The following is a 24,485-nucleotide window of genomic DNA, read 5'->3' as shown; positions in this document are numbered from 1 at the left end:
AAGGAAAATAACCTGTATTTCGCTCTTAAACACATTCACCAATAGGATAATACGTGAAACTTACTGTACAACTCAAACTTTTGAGTCAGATTGGATGCACAGTCACCTGTGTATCAAATTGCTCATATAGCTACTTGTAGAAAAATTACTTCAAGTAACTCGAAAACCATAATTTGCACATGTCTAGCAAGATACACTCTACAAAATAAACCACAAGTCAAACTGTAATCCTATTGTTAGCAATAATATTGGTAGTGTTTGAAACTAAAAAGTACTGAAGGATAAATAATTAAATTTCTGCTGAAGAGAAAAATACTTAAGATGCAATATTATTCAACTATAAAAAGGAACAAAGTACTGATAATGGTATAAGATGGATGAAACCTGAAAATAGCTAAGTGAAATAGGCCAGACACAAAGGCCACAGTATGATTCCATATAATTATATGAAATACCCAAAATAGGCAAATCCATAGAGACAAAGTTGCCAGAGGCTGTGGAAAGGGAGGGGAAGTGGGAGGTGACTGCTTAGGTACAGGGTTTCCCTTTGGAGCAATGAAACATTCTGGAACTAGATATGGTAATGGTTGTACAATATTATAGCTATACTTAATGCTACTGAATACATATTTTTAAAGGCTAAAATTACACTATGTTGTGTATGTATTATCAAAGGGATTTATTAAACTTTGGTAGTGAAGAATCCATTAGAACAGACATAATTGCACTTAGACGAAGAGCAGCTTTATTAACAAATTATAAGCATAAAATTCACTTATTTGTAGCTCATAATATTAGCTACAACTTAGTCTTCTCAATCTCAAAAATAAACTTTTTTTCTACCATGTAAAACCTAGCCTTCCCTTAGACTTTTGAAAATTACTATATTTTGATCCCTGAGAGTTACAGAAAGGGAGCTGGACTCCAGCGCCGTCATTTGCCTGATAACGGGGTCTTAATCCACCTCTGTTCACAAAAACTGGTCCACGGCCACCTCCATGTCCTTCCTGTACAGCTTTTACAAGAGGATAAATATATTTATTTGTTGATTCAGACTCAAGTTCAATTACTTCTCTGGCATAATCCTGAAATTCCTTCTCCTTTTCAGCCACAAGAGCTTCATTAAGTCTGCAATACTCTAATTCTGCTTGTTTTTCTTGCTTCGTGTTCAATTTATTTTTGGCCTATTTGGGAAAGAAAGAAAGTGCAGTTTCATATTGGTAAGATCAATTTTCTAAATATACACAGCATTTGAAGTTGTAGATAGAATTTTCTAAACTCGCTGATAGGTGACAAGCTCTGAATTAACAACTACAGTTGACCTTTGAACAACATGGGGGTTAGGGATGCCAACCCCTGGTACAGTAAAGAATTCATGTATAACTTTTGATTCCGCAAAACTTCTAATAGCTTCCTGTTGACCAGAAGCCTTACTGATACATAAAGTTGACACATTTTGGATGCATATATGTATCATATGCTGCATTCTTAAAATAATGTCTTTTTCTTAATTTGGGGTGGGTGTATTTCTAGGCTATGTGGTTCATCTCCAGGTTTTTTCAAATGGTAGCAAATCTCCAAAAAATTTTCCAATGTATGTATTGAAAAAAATCCATGTGTAAGTGGACCCCCACAGTTCAAACCTGTATTGTTCAAGGGGCACCTGTATATACTATAATTGCAGAAACTCATGCTTCTCACAGTAGTATGCTCAAAGCAGTGGCTCAGTGAAACTTAATAGCCTTGTGCAATAACATATCTTCAAGCAAACAATATAACAAAGTAGTTAAAAGCATGAACTTTAGGTAAAAAATGAGTTTAGAATCCTGTTTCTACCTTTATAAAAATGTGTACTTTGGCAGGTATAGAAGACCTACCGATCACTGCCTCCAACCCATCCACTATTTTTTTTTTTTTTGAAGATTTTATTTATTTGACAGAGACACAGCGAGAGAGGGAACACAAGCAGAGGTAGTGGGAGAGGAAGGCTTCTTCCCACAGAGCAGGACCCTGGGATCATGACCTGAGCCGAAGGCAGACGCTTAACGACTGAGCCACCCAGGCACCCCCCCCTTTTTTTTTTTAAATCTCTACACAATGTGGGGCCCAAACTCACGACCCTGAGATCAAGAGTTGCATATTCTTCCAACTGAGCCAGCCAGGTGCCCTCCCCCCATCTACTATTCTGAAAGAACTCACTGAAATCCACTGTTCTAAGTCAGCCCAATATACCATATGAGCCAGCCAAATAAGATTAAATCAGCAGTGAATATCTGAACTAAATTAAACCAATTACATTTTCTTTTCCCAGGAACTTGAAGTTGTAACAAGTGACATTTATCAATGTAGGTTGGTTGATCTGGAACTGGTTGGAGTAAGTACTCTAAGCGATTTACCAAAAGCCAATTTATATCTCATAATTTTTTTTTCTTTTAACTTCTTTTAACTCTAATATTTGCAAAAACATTGTTCTTTTAACTGATTTTATGAGGTGATTTTAATGAAGTCTGATTGACAACTTCTTGTCTTAGCAACATTTTAAGAAATGCTGAGTTTGAGTTTGTAAAAAATTGAGTGATTTTGTCTACTTATGAATATATTTAATATTTATGAAAATATTTTCCTAAATCAGTAACCAGCACTTAAGTATAAAAGAGCCCAAACCTGATAACTACTGTACATTGAAATTTATAAATAAATAGAGCAACCATAACATATGAAATACCAAATTTTTTTGGCATTTAATTCATATTCAATTCAAATACAATTCAAAATTAAGGTTTATGTGCTAAAAAAAAAAAAGGCTTATGTGCTATTTATTGAATCGGTGATACAATAGCAGGAATTTGAAAAAGTAGAAAATGCCCTTCAAAAAGATTGAGAAAATCAGAAAAAGCTAAAACCACTCTCATAAAAGGTAAAATACTATAATTTGGGAACTTAAAGAGCAACTAGGATATGTTTGTTTGATAGCAATTTGTGGAAAGATATTAAGGAAGCAAGGAGAAACATGTGAAGTACAGAAAGGAAGTGACAAGGGAAGGAAAGGATTATCATAATGGATCATATGATTGATGCCTCAATTTTGATTGCATTAAGCATAAATAGATTTATAAAGAAACTTTTAAAATACTGTTTTAAATTCCTAAAAATTATAACAGATGGGGGGAAGTAACAAGCATCTTTAGGAGATGCTAATTATTTTGAATACTGGAAGATGAAGGGACCAAGTATTTATTCTGTCTTTTCTTTAAAAACTGTACCTCAGGGAAACCAAATTGTTGATCATGAAAAGTTCTTTGAAGACTTGAGCAAATGAATAAGAAGAAATGAGAGAATATCAATATCTTGCCACCTCATGAACTAAGAAATCTAGGCAATAGTCATCAAAGGCTGTTCATGTCACAGAAAGTGACAATGGTCACAATGTGCCTTCTGATGGAAGTATACACCACCATGTAAGAGGAATCTTCACCAAAGATTTGAACCTGAATCTGACCTCAACTAGATTTTTACCTGAAATGCAGGAAACATAATAAACTATACAACAGGGGTTCAACCATAAAAATCCAGACTGTAGTAATTCTAAAAGACAAACCCTGTAAACCAGTAAAACCCCTCAACAAATAAATTGGAAAACAAACAATAAAAGACAAAAAGGGAGAACTTAAGAAGAGAGGGGTGGAGGAGGAGTGTTAGATAAGAGACTTGAAAGACATATCAACCAAATAGAATATATGGACCTTATTTGATCCTGATTAAAACAAATTAAGGGGTGCCTGGCTGGCTTAGTCCATAAAGCATGTGACTCCCGATCTCAGGGTCTTGAGTTCAAGCCCCACATTGGGCATGGAGTCTACTTAAAAATTTTTTTTAAAAACCAACAAACTAAAAGAAATACGAGACAATTTAAAGGAAATTTAAAGACAATATTAATTGGTTTAGACGTAATAATGGAATTGGGATTATGTAAATTTGTAGAGTCCCTGAGTTTTGAGAGATACATACTACATTGATAAAATGATATCTTCAAAATAATATGGCAGATCCTACTTCTGGCAATGGCTACATGAGGAGGTTGGCCATTTCCCCTCTATAAAAACAAGTTTAAATTCTCATTTCAAAGCACTATTAAATGACCATGTATAAGCAACTACTTGAGAAATGTGTTTTCATGAAAAACTGCTACTAAATCAGGTAAGAACTACAAGCTTTTCTGGGGGATATTGCTATCCCTCCAGCTCCTCCAGCTCAGGTGGTGAAAACTTGCAGATTTGCTGGACAATGATGACAGATTCCATTTGGATTGAGTGGCAAAGCAGCTAGAAATTTAAGGGGGAGATTCTGGAAGTGAGATAGGCATAGAAGGGCTGAAATAATAAACTCTATGGACATCCTTGTCTCACTGATAAACTACACATTCACACAAGAGACCCCAGGGAGCTTAGCAAAAATTAAAAGCCTGGGGGAAATTGTGAATTTGCTGTTCTTAGGAATAACATCCTCAACCCACACATAGCTTGTGCGTCAGGGGTAAAAGCATTACTGTCTTAACATCACTGAACTGAACATCAACTCCACTCACATTATTGGTTGACTGTTAAACTGTCAACCTGCTGAAAACCAAAAATAAAGAGAAATTGTTGAAACCAGCAAGAGAAAAATGATGCATCACATTTAGGGGACCAACAATATGATTAACAGCAGATTGCTAATGATAAACAATGAAGGCCAAAGATGATGGAACAATATATTCAAAGGGCTGGGAAAGAATGATATCCAGTAATTCTATACCCAGTGAAATGAAGACAAAGACATTTCCACAAACACATAAATAATTTATTGCTAACCCACCTGCACTATAAAACATGCTAAAGGAAGTCTTTAGGCTGAACAGAAATGGCCGAGAAACATGAAAAGATGCTCAATATCACTAATCACTAGGGAAATGCAAATGAAAACCACAAGTGAAACCCAGTTCAAACCTATTACGGTGGCTATTGTAAACAACAACAAAACCATCAACAACAAACCCAAAACAGAACAAATGTTGAGTATTCAGAGAAATTGAAACCCTTGAATATTGCTGGTGGGAATGTTAAGTGGTACAGCTTTATAGAAAACAGTATGGTTGTTCAAGGGGCACCTGGGTGGCTCAGTCAGTTAAGTGTCTGACTCTTGATTTCAGCTCAGGTCATGATCTCAGGGTCGTGGGATTGAGCCCTAGGTAGAGCTCCATGTCCAGCGTGGAGTCTGCTTGGGATTCTCTCTCTCCCTCTGCCCCTCCCCCCACTTGTACTCTCTCTTTCTCTCTCAAAATAAATAAAATCTTAAAAAAAAAAAAAGTACAGTGGTTCTTAAAAAAGTTAAACCTAGAATTACCATATGATCTGGCAATTCTTTTTCTGTGTATAAAGACAAAAGAAAGCAAGACTCAACAGACACTTGTATACCAATATCCATAGAAGTATTATTCACAATAGCCAAAAGATGGAAACAACCCAGATGTCCACTGATGGATGGATGTATAAACAAAATGGGGTATATACATACAATGGAATATTATTCAGCCTTAATAAAAAAAGGAAATTCTGACACATGCTGCAACATGGATGAGTCTTGAAGACATGATAAGTAAAATAATACAGATACAAAAGGACAAATATGATTCCACTAATATGAGGTACCTGGCATATTCAAATTCATAGAAACAGAAAGAATAGTGGCCACCAGGGACTGAGGGAATGGGGGAATGAAAAGGTACAGAATTTCAGTGTAGGATGATGAAAAAGTTATGGAGATGGATAGCAGTGAGAGTAAATGCACTTAATGGCCCTGAACTGTTACACTGAAAAATGGTTAAAATGGCAAATTTTGTTATGTATATTCTACCACATTAAAAATCTTAAAACACAATAGTAAGAAAACCCAGGGTACCTGGGTGGTTCAGTCGCCTTCAGTTCAGGTCATGATCCCAGGGTTCTGGGATGGAGCCCCATATCAAACTCCCTGCTCAGCGGGTAGTCTGCTTCTTTCTCTCCCTCTGCTGTTCCCCCTGCTTGTGCTCGCTCTCTCTCTCTCTCTCAAATAAATAAAATTTAAAAAAACCCAAACAACTCAATTGAATAATTGTCAAAAGATCTGAATACATACTTCATAAAAGAAGGCACACAAATGTCTATAAAGGACATGAAAAGATCTTCAAAATCTTTAGTCATTAGGGAAATGCAAAACGACACCATGAGATATCACTACACTAGAAATAGTTGAAATTAAAGGATAACAAAAGCAAGTGTTGATGAGGATGTGGAATAGTTTGTCCTCGCATATGTTGCTGGTAGGAATGGAAAATGGTATAGCCATTTTGGAAAACAGTTTTAAGTCATAAATGATTGGATGCCAGGTCCTCTATATGTGTTCTAAAATCTCTGGTACCCCTATCACCCCAACTCTGAAACCTATGAGATCCCAATCAACATAATCTCTGGCCTATAGTTATAAAGAGGGGGGAAAAAAGTAAAACGAAGAAGATAAGCATCATGGCCTGCTGTATGCAATTGCATTTTCTTTAATATTTACTAAAGCACAATAGACACTGAAGAAGGATAAATATTTGTGCAAAAGACATAAACCTAATATGGGAACTTCAATACATATAAAAAGATAAATTAACTTCACATTTTTTATATATTTTATTGTGTCATAACCATAATGATCATTTGATCTTATTTGACAGATGAAACCACCTGGGAAACAGAAAACTAGCATGAACTCTACATTACGTATTTACTGTTAAAATAAGTATAAACATTTAAGAATAATTACCATTTGCTGAATATGGGCATCTCGAACTTCTTGTCGTTCTTTATCAGCTTTGTGTTTTTTCTCCTTTTCATGCTCCTGGAAAATCCGATCTGCTTTCAGGATAGCCAGCAATTGTTCTTTATCCTCTTGTTTCCTCTGTCTTTCTTCTTCCTCTTTATTTTTCATCTAGATGTTAAAAAGCAAAGGGAAACAATTTTTTTTTTTTTTAAATCAACCAGTGCTCTCTAATAAAGCACAGTTAGAAAGCTCCAAGCAGAAAGCCTGGAGCAATACAAGGGCAGAAGTTACAGGTACCTGGGCTGATTCCCACATGGATCAGTTTACTTTGGTTTTGTTCTATTTCCCAAATAACAGGAAACACACAATGAAAACTTGAGTGATACTGGTTTAAAAAATAAAATACAAGAACAGAATAGCAAGGTCTTCTCAAGGTAGGGGAATATTTGTAGGTAAAAAATTAGCTGCTATAATGTTTATAAACTATCCAAATTAAATGTTATGACAGTCAATTATGTAGGAGATAAGGATTATCTGAAGGATTAAGAAATACAGAAATGGGTTATTTTTATTTGGTTAGTCTTAAAAACACTCAAATGTATATTAAGTGAATAACAATTTTTGCATTTCAGATGGTTCTGAAACAAGAGATTATTTTGTGTCTAACAATATCTTATTTGTAATTGATTATCATATGATCTTCTGTTAGAAATTAAACATGGTCTGATTTCAAGAATATAGGAAGATAACTCATACATTGTTTTTCAAATCTTTGCTAGTTTTTTGTCAGAGAGGGAGAGGGAGTGGAAACTACAGTGGAAAGGACTTAAAATTTTTTTTTAGTTTTTATTTGTCATAATTGAATTGCTTACCACAACAGCTCTATATTCTGCAATCGCTTTTAATTCTGCTTTGTTTTTTTCATATTTTTCTTTTTCTCTTTTTTCCCATTCAGCCTCAGCTTCTGCAGTATCTCTAGCAATAATCAAATCTTCATTGTCAAGTTTCTCTTTTATTAGTTCACTCAGGAAGTTATTTATTCTTTCTCTCCTTTCTTCCATTAGCCTATAACAAAATAACCATCACTTGTTAAATCTTCATGAATAGATTTGTTATGGAGCCAATATAATTTCATTAGAAATCAGATATTTTAGGGGCACCTGGGTGGCTCAATCAGCTGCCTTCAGTTCAGGTCATGATCCCAGAGGTCCTGGGATCAAGTCCTGCATGGGGCTCCCTGCTCAGCTGACAGCCTGCTTCTCCCTCTCCCTCTGCCTGCTGCTCTGTCTACTTGTGTTCTCTCTCTATCTCTCTGTCAAATAAATAAAATCTTTAAAAAAAAAATCAGATAATTTATAGTTTTTTACAAAACTGAATAGAGCCCCAATACTCCTTATATGTACTGATTATTTTAAGTGGAAACTATTTTTAATACTTTATTTTTAGAATAAAGCACATTTTAAAAATCCAAAGGGAGTAATACATATAATATCTTGTGTACGTGCATGTGTATGCGTGCGTGCATGTAGGAAATAAAGTATTAAAATTCTCACAATGAAAAGATTTTCAGAATACTTAATCAGACACCCTGCTTACTCTAACATTGGAGGCTTAGGTTATAAAATAAATCAACAGCCTTTCTTTAAATGAAATCTCAAAAATATCTAGTAAAAGTTATTAAAATCCTAATAAATCCATCCTCTTACTATATAGTCTGTTTATAATTTATTCATAGCACTTTATTGACTTCATCTATTTATATGAAGATAGACAACGGTCCTTTTACATTATGAGATTCCTGAGCTCAGAGAATGGGTAAGTCCTCTCTCTAGTTCAGAGCCAAGCATGGTGACTGGCACATCATTAACCATAACTAGGTATTTCTTAAAGGAATAGGGGCATTTTCATTTAGGATTGGACAAAAAATACTTTTAAATTTAGATGTGACAGATTCACTAATTTATGGAATGAATTTGCAAAGCAGTGTGGGAGAAATGATAAGAAAGGACACAGTGCCTATCCCAAGGAAATTACAGTCTAAAGTGGAGAAAAGACATTTGTGCAAATAACAATACATGGCAAAGGGTGATACATGCCAATGAGAAAGCTAGAAAGTGATATAGGCAGATGAGAAAAAAGGAAGGTTTCATGGGAAAGGTGACATTGCATCTAGACTTTCAACAACAATATTCTAAACACTTTTATTGATTGCCTACTATGTTCCAGACATTATTCCAGGTCCTGGGGATATAGCAGTAAACAAAAACATTAAAAATCTCTGTTCTTCTAGAACTTTCATTACAGCTGGGGTAGAGGGATAGTGAACAAAGTAAATAATTAAAATGGTGCTATATCATGCAATGAGGAAAAAGCAAGCAATTAAACAGATAAGCAATGTGGGGGTGGGGCTGTAATTTTAATTAAGGTTGTCAGGGAAGGCCTCACTGAGAAGGCAACACCTGAGTAATGATCCTTTTGAAAGAGTTTAGGGAGGTCAGCATTCCCCAGAGAGGGTACAGGAGAAGTCCAGTGTGAGTGATGAGGAGGCAAAGAAGGAGAGAATAGTACAAGACGAAGTCCAAGAGATGAGGCTGGGGTCAGCTGGGAATTAGGATGGTGGAGAGCCTTGTGGGCCTTAGTAAATACTCTACATGTGATATAAAGCCATTGGAATGCTCTGCATAAGGCAAAAGTAGAATGTAGACAGAAACACAGTGTACTGAAACTGGCCTCCTCTCTCTTACCTCATCCCAAACTTATCACTAAGGTAAGCAATGACCTCCATATCTGACATTTCATTTTTAAAATCTCATTTAGGGGCGCCTGAGTGGCACAATCAGTTAAGTGTCCACCTCTTGGTTTCTGCTCACATTGTGATCTCAGGGTCATGAGATCAAGCTCCCTGCTGGGCTCCACACTCAGTGCAGTCTTCTTAAGATTCTCCCTCCCTGTGCCCGCCCCTTTCCCCCACTCTCTCTCTAAAATAAATACATAAATCTTTTTTAAAAATCTCATATAATCCCTCTATTGATCTAACACCAATGACTGCTCTCCTCTTATTGAAACTCTCCTTCGTGTTGTTTCTCTGATTTTCTTCCAATCTCTGGAAACTATTCTTTGGTCTTCGCATGATCTTCTTCCTCCCAAGGGACTATGCCACCTTCATTTCTTACCTACTCACCATAGGTGAGCTCAGCTGTATCCACAGTTCCAACTACCACTTATATATCAATGGCTCACAAAGCCATCTCTAGCTCATATCCCTCCCCTACAGCAGAGATTTCACTATTTCCAACCATCCACCAGATAGATGTCCTTGATATTCCAAGGGAAACCTAACTCTGAAATCATCATGTCACTAAATGCCCTAGTTATATATAATGACTTACTCTTCTTTTAAAAGATTTTATTTATTTATTTGTGAGAGAAAGCGCACAAGCAGAGGGAGAAGCAGGCTCCCTGCTCTGCAGGGATCGATGCGGGGCTCGATCCCAGGACCCTGGGATCATGACCTGAGCCGAAGGCAGACGCTTAACCGACTGAGTCATGCAGGCATACCAAAATATTTAATTTATTTATTTATGAGAGAGAGAGAGGCAGAGGGAGAAGCAGGCTCCCCAGGACCCCACAACCTGAGCCAAAGGCAGACACTTAACCGACTGAGCCAGCCAGGTGCCCTATAATGACTTATTCTTAAAAATTACTCTCATATCACAACTTCTGATTTATAATAATTTCAGATAGTACTTTATTAATTATATGAATTACTTTTAAAGCTTACCTGTGTGTTTCAGCTTCTTTTTCTTTTCCTATTTGTGTAAGACGCTTTTTTGCTTTGATAAATTTTCTAATCTTTTCATCTTCCTCCTCTTGCTGCTGCCGTTCTACAGCTTTGATGATATTTTTGTCATTCATATGTTCCTTGGGGGAAAAAAACTGTATTATCACAAAGAAAAATATCTTTCAACATATGAATATCTAATGAGAACCTATCAAATGGTCCAAGTTATTTCTCTCTTGGGAATTTATCCCAAAGAAACAATCAGAGGTACGCATTAAGCTTTATGTACCATGTACTTTATATATTTCTTTTTTTTAAAGATTTTATTTATTTATATGACAGAGAGGGACAGCGAGAACAGGAACACAAGCAGGGGGAGTGGGAGAGGGAGAAGCAGGCCTCCCGCTGAGCAGGGAGCCCGATGCGGGACTCGATCCCAGGACCCTGGGATCATGACCTGAGCCAAAGGCAGACGCTTAACGACTGAGCCACCCAGGCACCCTGTACCATGTACTTTATCCCAAAGTTATTTATAAGAGTGAAAAATTGGAAACCTCTAAATCTTTAATAATGAAGAGACGGTTAAATAAATTATACTCTCAATGATATGGGAAGATACAAATAATATAATGGGTAAGTGGGGGGAAAGGAGAATATAAAATACTACATAGCAAATTTCATATATATATATAGTACATATATAGGTACAAGTTTATAATGTATATACTACTGGAAGAAATGTATCAAATGTTAATAGTTATCTCTGGAGTATGAGATTATATATGTGACTTTTCATCTTAATGCTTTTCTGTATTTCCTTTCAAATATCGCATTTCTTTAAAATATGTAATTAAAAATAATTCTAGGGGAGCCTTGGTGGCTCAGTTAGGCAGCCAACTTTTGGTTTCGGCTGGAGTCATGATCTCAGGGTTGTGAGATCGAGCCTCACATTGGGCTCCACACTCAGCAAGGAATCTGCCTGAGATGTTCTTCCTCTCCCTCTGCCCTCCCCCTTGTGCCCCTCCCTGTGCTTTCTCTCTGTCTCTCTCTCAAATAAATAAATAAGGGGCACCTGGGTGTCTCAGTCAGTTAACTGTCTGCCTTTGGCTCAGGTCAAGATCTCAGGGTCCTGGGATCAAGCCCATGTCGGGCTCCCTGCTCAGAAGGCAGTCTGCTTCTCCCTCTGCCCCTCCCCTCACTTGCTCTCTCTCTCTCTCATAAAATCTTTAAAAAAATAAATCTTTAAAAAATTCTATAATCAGAAAAAATACATTAAATATTTTCATTTAACGTTTAAATAGTTAATATACTTCTATGGTACACAAATTAAAAATATTTAAATGATACACAGTATAAAGTGTCCTTCCTTCCCCATCCACTGTCTGTCTCCCTATATTCCTAATTCCTCCACTGACTTGATCACTGTGAAACTAGTTTCTTGTCCAGACTGTCTTTTCCCATATACACAAGAAAAGGTACAGATATATAGTCTAACAAAACATTTTAATATAGGTCATTATTTTTCAAAATAAAAATCTGTTCATATCAGCATATATTCCATGACTCCAGCCTGAGTTAGCCATCATAAAAATAGGTGCCTTTGAACACAATAGCCTGGATATATAGATATTAGTGTATTTAGCTACTATAAGTAGAAACCAATTCAAGTGAAGATGCAGCACTTAATCTTCCAATATATTTATAACTCAGGGTCTACTATGCACCTAGCATTCTTAAGTACTCTCCTATCTTATGGCTATTACTTTTAAAAGCCCATAATCTGGTTAGGAGAAGCATTAGTGAACATGAAAAGCTAATAACAGTATCAAACTGTTAAAGGTGATTGTTTTGAATGATTTCTTAAAAGTTTTATTTTGCTGGTTTTTTTCTAAGTTTATTGTAATGTTCAAACAGATTTTTTTTTAATAGGAAAGAATAGAATTAATTAACACAAAGTTAATTCTCATTTTTAAAAGTTGAAAGCCTCAGCCCAAGGTCACATTGCTAGTTAGTGGCAGAGTTAGCATTCAAAGGTCTGTCCCATTCCAAAGTATCTTGGAGAGATAAACATATTGCATCCATGAAACAAGAATAAGATTTTATGGAAAAGGAACAATAGCATTACAGGTAAAACTCTTGGAAATTAAAACTTTGGTAGCTTAATTTGGTAGCTTATTTTATTTTTTTTAAGATTTATTTATTTGAGAGAGAGAGAGCAAGCAAGCGGGGAGGAGCAGAGGGAGAGAGAGAATCTCAAGCAAACTCTGTGCTGAGCATGGAGCCCGACTCGGGGCTCAATTCCACAACCCTGAGATTATGACCTAAGCCGAAATCAAGAGCTGGATGCTTAACTGACTGAGCCACCCAGGTACCCCTTGGTAGCTAAATTTAAAATTCAATAGAAAGTTTAAAAGACAAAGTTGAGAATAACTCTCAGAGTCAAACAAAAACCAGAAAGGGCAGGAACAATTAACTGCCTACCCAAGATCTTTCTTCTTTTTTGCATTAGTAGCAGGACCCACATTTTGTTCAGAGTGGCAACATGCTCATCTAAAAAGGCTATTTCCAAGCTTTCTTTTCAGCTAAGTGTGTCTAATTGTGACCAATGAGATTTAGTGGAAATCATTAAGTGAAACTTCTGGAAATGTTCCTTAAAAGGAGAACAGATAGTTGGGCATTCTTTTTTGTCCTTCTTGCTGCCTAGAATGTGGATATGAGGGCAAGAGCTCCAGCAGCCATTCAGGGCCATGGGGCAACTTTGAGGACAGAAGCCATCTATGTTCCAAGAATAGCAAAGCAAAAAAAGAGAAGCCATTTCAGTCCCTGTTGATTCTGGAGTTGCCATATTAGCCATGGAATGACTACTCTGCACTTCAAAGTTTTAATTTATTTAAGGTACTATTACCTTTGAGCCTTACCCTAACTAAAAAAATGAGAAAAGTTTGTTGTTGTTTTTTTTTAATTACAGCATCAATTCAGAAAGTCCAATGTGTATCAGAGGGGTTCTAGAACAGAAGAGACAAAATGGAAGATTATACAAGAAATAAAATAAGAAGAATTTCCAGGATGAAAGGAATATATGTTTCCAGATTGAAAGCATCAACTGAATGCTCAGCAAAATAATAAAAAACAACTATATCAAAGTATGTCCCTGTGAAATAAAAATGACCCAGAAATCTTTCAGAAAGAGAGAGAAAAATAAAATACAACAGATCACATAAATAGGCTGAAAAACCTAAATAGCATCATACTTCTCAACAGCAATACTGGAAGTCAGATGATCATGAAACCATGAATACAAAATTCTGAATTCTGAACCAGAATTCTATATCCAGTCAAACCATAAAGCAAATATAACTTTAAATGACAACCTTTTCAAGTAAGAATTTTAAAAATTGATCTGTATACCCTTTCTTAGGAAGTTACTTGAAGACGTATTTCAGTAAGATGAAGAAGTAGGCTAAGAAGAAGGAAGGCATGGGATTCAGGGGAAATGGGAACTACAGCCCAGGAAAGTGACCCAGGGAAGTCCCAGAATGACAGCTGGGCAGGAGGCCCAGAGAAGGATGGAGGACTTGCATGGGGGAGCTCTAAGAAAATCAAGAACATAGATAATTTAATATTACTGAGATGAATATTTGAAAACTAGTATCAATATACATTTGACAACTTAGAGAACATATGGGAAAAAACTAAGGTATATAGTCATCAAAGCAAACACACAATTATTTTAATCACAGAAAAACATTTATGCAAGCAAAGAAATATAATCATGGTATATTACTTGGCTCTTCAGAGAACAATATTTATATAATAATAATGATTTAGCTAAAATTATGGCATGATTATTTCAGGGGAAGAGGACAGCATTAGAAAAGAGCTAAATCCTCAACTACCAGGCCAGAGGGACAATGTCTAAAACTGATAAGTCAAGACACATATCTTTAGAACTTAATATATTTTTAAAATATGCAGATAATTTAGAATATAGTTTTATATCAGAACAAACAACTAAAAGAACCTGGAAGTGGCTGTCTCCCTGAAGCAGAAGGGGTAAAGCAAAGAACTGCTACTCTTCTTTTAAGCCTTTTGGTGGTGTTTGATGTTTAAATTCTGTGCATGTATTACTTAAGAATAAAAACTAATTTTAAAGAAAAGAATGTAAAAATTACAAAATAAAGTGAGTTGCAATAGGCACAAAATAACTATTACATTTATTGAGCACTTACTAACAGTGCAGCAGATACGGAACACACATCACCCAATTCATTCCTCACAACTCTCATTTAAAGGATAAGAAGATGTGGGGCGCCTGGGTGGCTCAGTCGGTTAAGCATCTACCTTCGGTTCAGGTCATGATCCTGCAGTCTTGGGATCAAGCCCTGCATCGGGCTCCCTGCTCAGTGGGGAGTCTGCTTCTCCCTCTGCCCCTCACCCTGCTTGTGCTCTCTAATAAATAAATAAAATCTTAAAAAAAAAAAGATATGAAAATGTATTTACTTGAAAAAAAAGTCTCATCCTTTTCTTTCTTGTTCATGCATGAGAACACATCCACATAAATCCATAGCAAATGCAGCTCCCCCAAAAGTACACTTAGAAACCCAACTAATGACAACTTGTTTCCTACTCCACAATTATTTCTAAAAAATATATTAAAAGTCATGCATTGGACTTTATACGTATTTTTAAAGATTTTATTTATTTATTTGACAGAGAGAGAGAGATCACAAGTAGGCAGAGCAGCAGAGGGAGAAGGAGAAGCAGGCGCCCTGCTTAGCAGAGAGCCTGATGTGAGACGCAGTCCCAGGACCCTGGGATCATGACCTGAGCTGAAGGCAGACGCTTAACCAACTGAGCTACCCAGGTGCCCCTGGACTTTATACATTTTTTGAATAAATGCTGTATATTTAACTTACAAAAAACAGTCTTCTGCTTTCATTTATCTCTTCTTTTTTCTTTTCTAGTTTTTTCCTCATTTCTATTTCATATAATGCATTTTGTCGCTTTATTTCCTTAGCATCCTTTTCTTCATGTTCTCTCCTTCTTTCTTCTTCCTCTTTATGTTCCTTGATTCTAAAGTAAAAACATAACTAAAATTGAGAGCAAAGCAGAAAAATGGGTTATATTTTGAAGAAATGAATTAGATTCTTACCTGGGATGATTTGAAGCTGTGGGGAAATTTGTGAATTTCTTTGGGGACAAGAACAGATATATAAAAAGCAGTAATTAAAGCCAAATCTAATTTTGGTTAGCCCAGAATTGCCAGTATTTTCCTTTCTCCAAAATTTGTTTCATTCCTGGTCAAAATTAAGTCCTATACCAGATTCAAATGTTCCTTTCCTTTAGAAAGAACTAGGTAACTGAATGACAGTATAGTGGGATGGTGACATTATTTTACAGAGAAGTCCTTAATCCTTAGTGTTTCTCAATTTCAGCACTACGGGTCTAGCCTCTTAGGAAATGGGCTAGCCACCTTGGCTGTCATTCTTCGTCTAGCCAACATTCAGTAGCTATTGATGCCTTCTGTGTGGTAAGCCATGCAGGGCTTACTGTGAGTTCTTCAGAGATCCTTGAGCACCCTCCTTACGCAGGGCTGATCTGGGAGATCTAGCTCCAGCCCTACCTCTTCAACCCACCTTCCCAGCTCCGTCACCATCACTACCATGAGCTTCCACCATCAGTACTTTAATGCAAACTCTGAGTGCCCTCATTGGCAATCAAGCCTCTGCGTACTGGCAAGGCAGCTCAGCCTGAGATGCCTACTTGCCCGTGCATCCTTGTCGGCCAGTCAAGTGTGCAGGCTGCTCCCCTGCCATTCTCTATCTGCTGTCTCTAATTTTTTTCCTTCCTGAACAGGTAGACACAGAGTAGATCAACAACACACTTACATTAAAAAAAGACTGAGGAATAAGCCTTTCTTTCATATGCACCCAATCCAAAAGAATTTTTTCTTGGAGTCTCATCGCTCAGCTGCAGAGGGGGAAATCCCCTTCCCTAGTGCCATGGAGGAGCACACAGGTGAGCCGGTAAGTGCATGTGGTATCAGGAAGCCAGTGCACGACAGGAGATCCCCAGCTGATACATCTGTACAGAGTAAGCAGCTTCAGAGCCGCAGTCACTTTCTTTGGGAGGAGCTAAGGAAAAAGTCACCGTCGGCTACAGCTAAACCAGGTTTTTTTTTTTTTTAAAGATTTTATTTATTTATTTATTTGTAGGTCTCATTTTATTTTTTAAAGATTTTATTTATTTGACAGAGACACAGCGAGAGAGGAAACACAAGCAGGGGGAGTGGGAGAGGGAGAAGCAGGCTTCCCGCCGAGCAGGGAGCCCGATGCGTGGCTCGATCCCAGGACCCCGGGATCATGACCTGAGCCGAAGGCAGATGCTTAATGACTGAGCCACCCAGGCGCCGCTACAGCTAAACCAGGTTTATGATTGCCCTAAAAATACTAGATTTTCAAAAAAATTTTACTGTATATTTAGTTTGTTAGAATTCTTAGAAGAAGATTCTTTGAACTGGTGAGAAACCCACCTGATGAAGAATGGGAGAACAAAATTCCAGCCAGTGGGAAAAACCTATGAGAAGGCCCTGAGGCAAGCAAAGGTTTGACAGGTGCTTAAGGCCTGGGAGATCGGTATGATAGAAGTAGAATAAGTGAAGGGAAGGAGTGGTAGGAAAGGAGGTTGACAAGATGAGGCCAGATCACACAAGGCTTTGCGGGAGATGGTCATTTCCATTTTCTTTTAAATGAACGGAATGCCACTGAAAAGTTTTAGGTGGGAGAATAAAATGATCAATTTTTATTTTAATAAAATCTCTCTGGATGATGAAAGGAAAAGGACTTAGGAGGAGAGAACAGGAGGCCAGTTAAGGGGTTGATGCAATAATCCATGGGACATGAAGGTGGCCTGGACTAAGATGACAGCAGTAATTTTAAGATTCATTTTGGAAAAAAAATCCAACATCAATTGCTGATAAGATTTGTTGTGGAAAATAAAGGAACATGAAGAATTGAGGTGTATTCCTAGGTTTCTGATTTGAACAACTGAGTGGATAAGGATGCCACTAGAAAGTCCACTGTGAGGGTGGAGAATCAAAATTTTATTTCATATTACACATTTTAGACTTTTTATATCTATGAGACTTCCAAATGGAGATGTCTTAAAGGCAGTTGGATGTGTGAAGCTGGGACTCAAAGGAGTGGTCTGAACTAGAGTTAAAAATGTGGAAGTTATTAGATTTAAGATGGTTTTTTAATCGTTAGAATGGATGAAGATCACTTAAGCCCTCATCTCTCTCTCTGCTTTTTCTCTAGATGATCTTATCCAGGGGGAAGTGATGCAAACTATCCTACGATGATTTTTCCTTCTGAGAAGCTGATGAGATTAACAGTAACTAAGTGAGCTCTTCTTAAGCAAGGTCTATTGGCCCCTTTCCGGAGAAATGCTTACCTATCAATAGAAGGAAATAGAATTATATGCAGTATAATAATCTACAGATACTGTTAAATTTCTTTTCAATAATTATGTTTAAGATTTTTTTTTTTAAAGATTTTATTTATTTGAGAGAGAGAGAGAATGAGAGAGAGCACATGAGAGGGGGGAGGGTCAGAGGGAGAAGCAGACTCCCCGCGGAGCAGGGAGCCCGATGCGGGACTCGATCCAGGGACTCCAGGATCATGACCTGAGCCGAAGGCAGTCGCTTAACCAACTGAGCCACCCAGGCGCCCTATGTTTAAGATTCTTAAGATTCTCAAAATCCCTCCATTTGGGGATTTTTGGTGTCACTAGACTAGAGGCCTTCATTTGCCCCATCCTCATTATGCCCACTGGGCTGTGAGCCACAGGCAGATTCTTATACTGCTGAAAGCCCAACAATGGAATAGACTGCCCAGGTCTGCAGCCTAGAGATTGTTTTAAAAATGTGTGAAATCTCACTTTCAGGCACAGGGCCAGCAGCTGTACAGTGTGTTTTAGTTATCCATTGCTGAGTAATTACCCCTGAATTTAATGGATTAAAATAATAAACATTTATTATTTCACACCATTTCTGAGACTCAGGAATCTGAGAGTAGCTTAGCTGGGTGGTTCTCCAGAGGTTGCGGTCAAAATGTTAGGTGGAGTAGTAGACATCTGAAGGCTTGACTGAGGCTGGAGAACCCATTTTTATATATCTCTTGGTAGGAAGCCTCAGCTCCTTGCCACATGCACCTCTACATAGAGCTGCCTGAGTGTCCTTACGCCATGGCATCCTCAGGAATGAGTGATAAAGATAGCAAGAAGGAAGCCACAATGCCTTTTATATCCTAATCTCTCTCGGGATGTTACACATCATAACTTCTACTCATTCTCTTCACTGGAAATGAGTTACTCTGTATAGCCTCAAGGGAGGGAGGAATTAGATTCCACCCTCTGAAGGGAGGAGTATCAAAGAATGTGTGGACATATTTTAAATCACCACCAGGTAATACCTGAATAGCACTTGGTAATACAATTACCAGGGCATGCAAAAGAGTGTTGCCTCTTGGTATCCTCTAATTTCCATTTCTTTGTGATTAAAAGAATTAAAATACGGTCTTTTCTCAAAGTGGAAAGTCATTCCAAATTTTGGCACATCTTAGATACATGGCACATCATGACTTGGCCCTTGCCTCTCCCCAATCTCTTTAACATTGCTCTCTTAGGCCTCTTACTATAGTCATCTTGACTACTTGTAGTTACCCAAATCCACCATACTCTAACTTACTTCTGGGCCTTCACCCCTGCTATTTCCTCTGCTTAAAATACTTCTACATCCCCACTATTTGCATGACTTATTCCTGCTCAGTTTTCATACTTTGGCTAGAACTGATCTTTTCTAAAAATTAGCCCCTTCTCTAGACAAGATCAGATGTCCATTTTATATGCTTCTATACATTCTGTATATGTATTTGCCAAAATATCTACTATTATACCCTAATTATTTGTTCCATATTTATAACCTCCTCCCCAGATTGTGAACTTCTTAAATAAAAAAAACAATTGTATTCATTTTCACATTTTCAGTTACTAGAATAGTGGCTGGCAAATGGAAATTGTCCAATAAATGTTTATAACAATGAATGGATGATTGGATAAATGAATTTGCTAATGAATGAATAAATAGCCTATCTTAAAAATTTTCCCCTCAATAGACCCTTATTTTAAATTTTTTTCTTTTTAATTTTAAATAGGGCTCCACACCCAACATGGGGCTCAAACTCACAACCCTGAGATCAAGAGTTGTGTGCTCTACCAACTGAGCTAGCCAGGTGCCCCTGAATAGACTCTTACTATTCAAGAAAGTGGGGGGAAACTCTCCTCCTCTCTTTTCTACCACACGGTCCTCTGTATCTATTCAGGTTAATACCAGTGTTAGTATTCCAGTTCTATTGTTGACTTAAAGAGGCTTTTTGTGGGTTCATTACCATTCCTACAGTATATTAAGTGACACGCATTCTGAATTGTGTAAAACTGACACATGAATCAACATCCAACAGAATACTACTTGGTGATAGTTCTGTAAATTCATATGCCTAAAAAAATTTATAATAATAGATTTACATTTTCCTTTGTTGTCTTCAATTACAGAATTGAATGTCCTAATAAATTTAAGATGTAGGACTTCTGGAAATTTGCAAATTGGCAACCCAAGCCCACATGTCAAATATCCTTCCCTTCCTGAGTCCCCACAATGCAACCAACAGAATGGAAGAAATTTTATATCACTACTAGAAACGAAATAAAGCAAAGTCTTAACTTATACTTGAATTTTCAAGAAATTTCAGCAAAAAAAGGGCACTTGAGAATACAATCAGGTTAAGTAATACTTGGCCATCATTCACAAAGACAGAGCCTACCATGAAAAGGAAAGGAATTTAAGCTGACCTCAGAGCCTGATCAACATCTCCTAGACTACACTGAAGATAAGCCAAAGAAACAACTCAAACAAACCTTAGACCTGCTGGAACCTCTAAGCAGCACATGGAAAGACCACAAGGAAAGGGGATCCTGTAGCCTGATCACAATCTACATGCAAAGGTTGTAGGTAGGTGGATGGCCTGTGAACGTGTTAGCACTTGCCAGGCAATTTCCTGGAGATCAGTCTGCTACCTGTAACTATCTCAGAGCCACAACAGCCAACAGAAGAGAAATTTCTCAAACGTGGCACACTGGTCAAATATTTGCCTCCCTCTGCCAATGGCTCTGTCCCTAACTTGCATAAATCCTTGGGTCTCTACACTGACAAAGAAAAAAAATTACAATAAATCCAGAGGTTTCCCTTCTCTTTTTACTAAGGATTACAAGAAATGAAGACTACACAATATGGCAACACATGTGTCCTGAGAATTGATATCTATGTCACTCAGACATTTGTGACTATGAGAAGTAAATATATATATACAAAACTCAAAACCATAATAACAAAAAGACAGATTTAAGCACATAAAAATTAGTATCTTCTAAATACTAAAACCATTCAGGGATGACTGGCTGGCTCAGTTGGTAGAGCATGTGACTTTCAATCTCAGGGTTGTATGTTCGAGCCCCATGTTGGGTACAGAGATTACTTAAAAATAAAATCTTTTTTTTTTTAAGATTTTATTTATTTATTTGACAGAGACATAGCGAGAGAGGGAACACAAGTAGGGGGAGTGGGAGAGGGAGAAGCAGGCTTCCCGCCGAGCAGGGAGCCCGATGCAGGGCTCGATCCCAGGACCCTGGGATCACAACCCAAGCCGAAGGCAGACTGAGCCACCCAGGCACCCCTTAAGAATAAAATCTTTAAAAAGAAAATACTAACACCATTTAGAAAAGATGACAAAAATCTGCAATATGTCTAATAAAGATTATAATATCCAACATATATAGAAACTGCTTATTAATCAGTTTTTAATCAATCACAAACATACATATCAATACAAAACAACCTACACAGGAGAACAATGGAGTAACCAATTTATGATAAAAACCAAAACACATGAATATTTAAACATGAAAAAATAACCTGCCTCACTAGAAATTAGGAGAAACGTAAATTAAAAGATACTATTTTTTGGTCCTTTAAATTCTAAAAACAGTACTGCCCAGAACTGATTATAACATAAAGAAAAGGGTATCAGATATAATTGATGATTACACACTTAAAGCCTTCTCAGAGGGCAATTTTGCAGTATCTCTTCACATGTAAAATCCAAGCTCAGTTCAAGAAATCTACCCTACATAACTACATCTTTGCACAAAAGTTACAAAATATATATGGTCAGGGATGTTCACTACAGCATTGTTAGAAATGGAGGAGGGAAAAATCCAAACTTCCCTCAATAATAACATAGTTAAATAAATAATGGTATATCCTTAGTGTACAATATGATTATTGTAAAAGATGTGACAGATCCATATATTCTGGCAAAAAAGATATTCAAGGTATATTGTTGAGTGAACAAATGAATGTATTTTTACAGAAAAATACACTGGAAAACATTCATTGTTAAAAATATATACACAGTTAAATATGCCCTGTATACAGATATTAGTAATAGTAATAAAACATTCTGAAGGGGTAGTCACAAAACTATTAATAATGGCTATTTGTGAAGAGAAAAATGGGACTTAAAGAGACATTGAAAAGGGTGGATATGAAGATGGGCTTTTCAATTTTATTCCAAATTTTGCTGTATTGAATTTTAACAAGTATATATTCTTTATTAGTTGCAAAATTAAAAAAAATAACTTTGAAAAGTAGACAAATATATGCCCAAATGTTAACAGTACCTACTTTGGAACACAGAGTTTCTTGTGATTTTAATTTTCATTTTGTTTTATTGTATTTTGTAATTCTGTAATGATTATATATTAATGATATGTTTAAGTACAAAAATAATTTTTTTCTTTAAAAGTATAATATTGTTTAAAATGTCTTGATACATTTACACAATCTATGCACATTTAAACTACAATGTAAAGAAACTGGTAAGTCTCGGGCGCCTGGGTGGCTCAGTTGGTTAAGCAACTGCCTTCGGCTCAGGTCATGATCCTAGAGTCCCTGGATCGAGTCCCGCATCGGGCTCCCTGCTCGGCGGGGAGTCTGATTTGCCCTCTGACCCTATCCCCTCTCATGTGTTCTCTCTCATTCTCTCTCTCTCAAAATGAATAAATAAAATCTTTAAAAAAAAAAAAAAAAAAAGAAACTGGTAAGTCTCACATTGGAAAAACAAGGTGGCCGGTAGATGAGGAAGAGACTTTTTACTGAATCCCCTTTGTGCCTTTTCCTATTTGCATGTATCAGCTATTTAGAAAAGTAAGTAAAATTATACACAAATATAATCCCCTCTCCTGATATATATAGTAGCTACTTCTTAACAAAAGTTCAGGTTTGATTTCTATTTACTGATATAGCAAAAGCTCATGATACACTGGTAAGTGAAAAAATATACAATGACACTATTGATCCAATTTCATTTTATAAAATATGAGTATATATGCTTAGAAAAAAAGTCTGTATCAGTGGCTCAATGATTGCCAGGGCCTGAGGGTGAAGAATATAACTTAGTGCAAAGGGGCATGAGGGAAATTTTGGGATGATGGAAGGATTCTATATCTTGATTTAGGGGTAGTTATATAGCTATATGCTTTTTAAAAGGTGAATTTTATTAGTAAATGTAAATTATAGCTCAATGACTCTGACCCCATCCACCACCACCAAAAAATGTCCATATGGCTATATACCAATATGTCAAAACAATAACAGATTATTGTGGTAGATTAGATTATTGCTCAAAAAGATTCACTCTCTCACTTCCCACTTCCATGGGAGTCCGTTTCTCTGTTCCACGGTTGTTAGACTTGGTCATATGATTTGCTTTAGACTTATGGTAGATCAAGTGCACTTCCTTGACTTTTGCCTTTGAGTTTAGCCATATTCTTGTAAGCTTGGGCTCATTCTCTTGCATCTCTGTCAATACCATGAGAAAAGTTTCCCCAAGTGGCTACTGTCCCTTCATCCTGGATCTTAAAAATGAATACACATGGAGCAGATCAGAGCCCTCCCCACAGCAACCAGCAAACCCAACCAGTTCTGTAGTGTGAAGAAAAGCTGTACAGCCAGGCCCAACCAACCCACGGAGGCATGAGAAATAAATGTTTATTGTTGAATGACACTAGATTGTGTGGTTGTTTGTTATGCAGCATTATTGTGACAATAGTAATTAATATATTATCTCTGGGTAAGAGAGTAATAGAGACTTTTAACCATTCTTCGTATTTTTTCTACTTACTAGGTATTTCAGCATGTATTACTTTTATAATCTGAAAAAAAAGCTTTTGTGAGAAAAATAAGATACAATAAAAGGTAATTTATATATACATACTGTTTTAAATGATCATTGGCAAGAGCCATTCTATCTCTGCGTCGTTTTTCTGCTCTTTCTTGTTCTTCTTTAAAAGCTTTTTCAATGCTGAGTTTCAATTGTTCTTCCCATTTTTTATCTGATTTTATTTTTTTCTTTTGGAATTCAATCTGTGCATCACGTTCTTTCATAACTCTACTAAGAAGAAGTCCTGACTACAAAAAAAAAAAAAAAAATTGTGGCATTTTAAGAAAATAAAGTCTATTATGTATAGATACGTTAAATATACAGAAAAATACAAGAAAACCCAAGTAGTACATGAAAGTGTTTCACTCTTTCTGTCTGGTAAAATTGATATTGCTTTGCAAATTCAATAGCCTTTTTTCTTTCTCCTTGTTTGTGTATTTCTTCCTCTATATCAAGAATTTGTCTTTCTGCCTCTATTTCTTCATCACGCTTCTTTTTGGCTTCGAGTTTCTGTTCTTTCATCCCCTAAAAAAAAGAAAAAAATCAGT

The 24,485-nt window shown here is 36.7% G+C and overlaps 1 protein-coding gene across 1 annotated transcript in view; it reads right to left on the bottom strand.

Moving 5' to 3' along the window:
* Nucleotides 1-722: 722 nt before the first annotated feature.
* CFAP210 (cilia and flagella associated protein 210) overlaps nt 723-24,485 on the bottom strand; it is a 35,271-nt gene continuing 11,508 nt past the window's right edge. The window contains exons 4-10 of the mRNA XM_006734712.3: nt 24,289-24,462; nt 23,992-24,185; nt 15,520-15,676; nt 10,604-10,743; nt 7,695-7,887; nt 6,826-6,990; nt 723-1,184 (exon numbers count right to left, since the gene is read on the bottom strand). Coding sequence (XP_006734775.3) covers nt 840-1,184; nt 6,826-6,990; nt 7,695-7,887; nt 10,604-10,743; nt 15,520-15,676; nt 23,992-24,185; nt 24,289-24,462 — 1,368 coding nt within the window. The 3' untranslated portion in view covers nt 723-839. The remainder of the gene's footprint in view (nt 1,185-6,825; nt 6,991-7,694; nt 7,888-10,603; nt 10,744-15,519; nt 15,677-23,991; nt 24,186-24,288; nt 24,463-24,485) is intronic.

The sequence above is a fragment of the Leptonychotes weddellii genome, chromosome 3 (genome assembly GCF_054177405.1).
Source record: "Leptonychotes weddellii isolate Sample4059 chromosome 3, ASM5417740v2, whole genome shotgun sequence".
Taxonomy (NCBI): Eukaryota; Metazoa; Chordata; class Mammalia; order Carnivora; family Phocidae; genus Leptonychotes; species Leptonychotes weddellii.
This window is presented reverse-complemented; position numbering and strand designations above follow the sequence as displayed.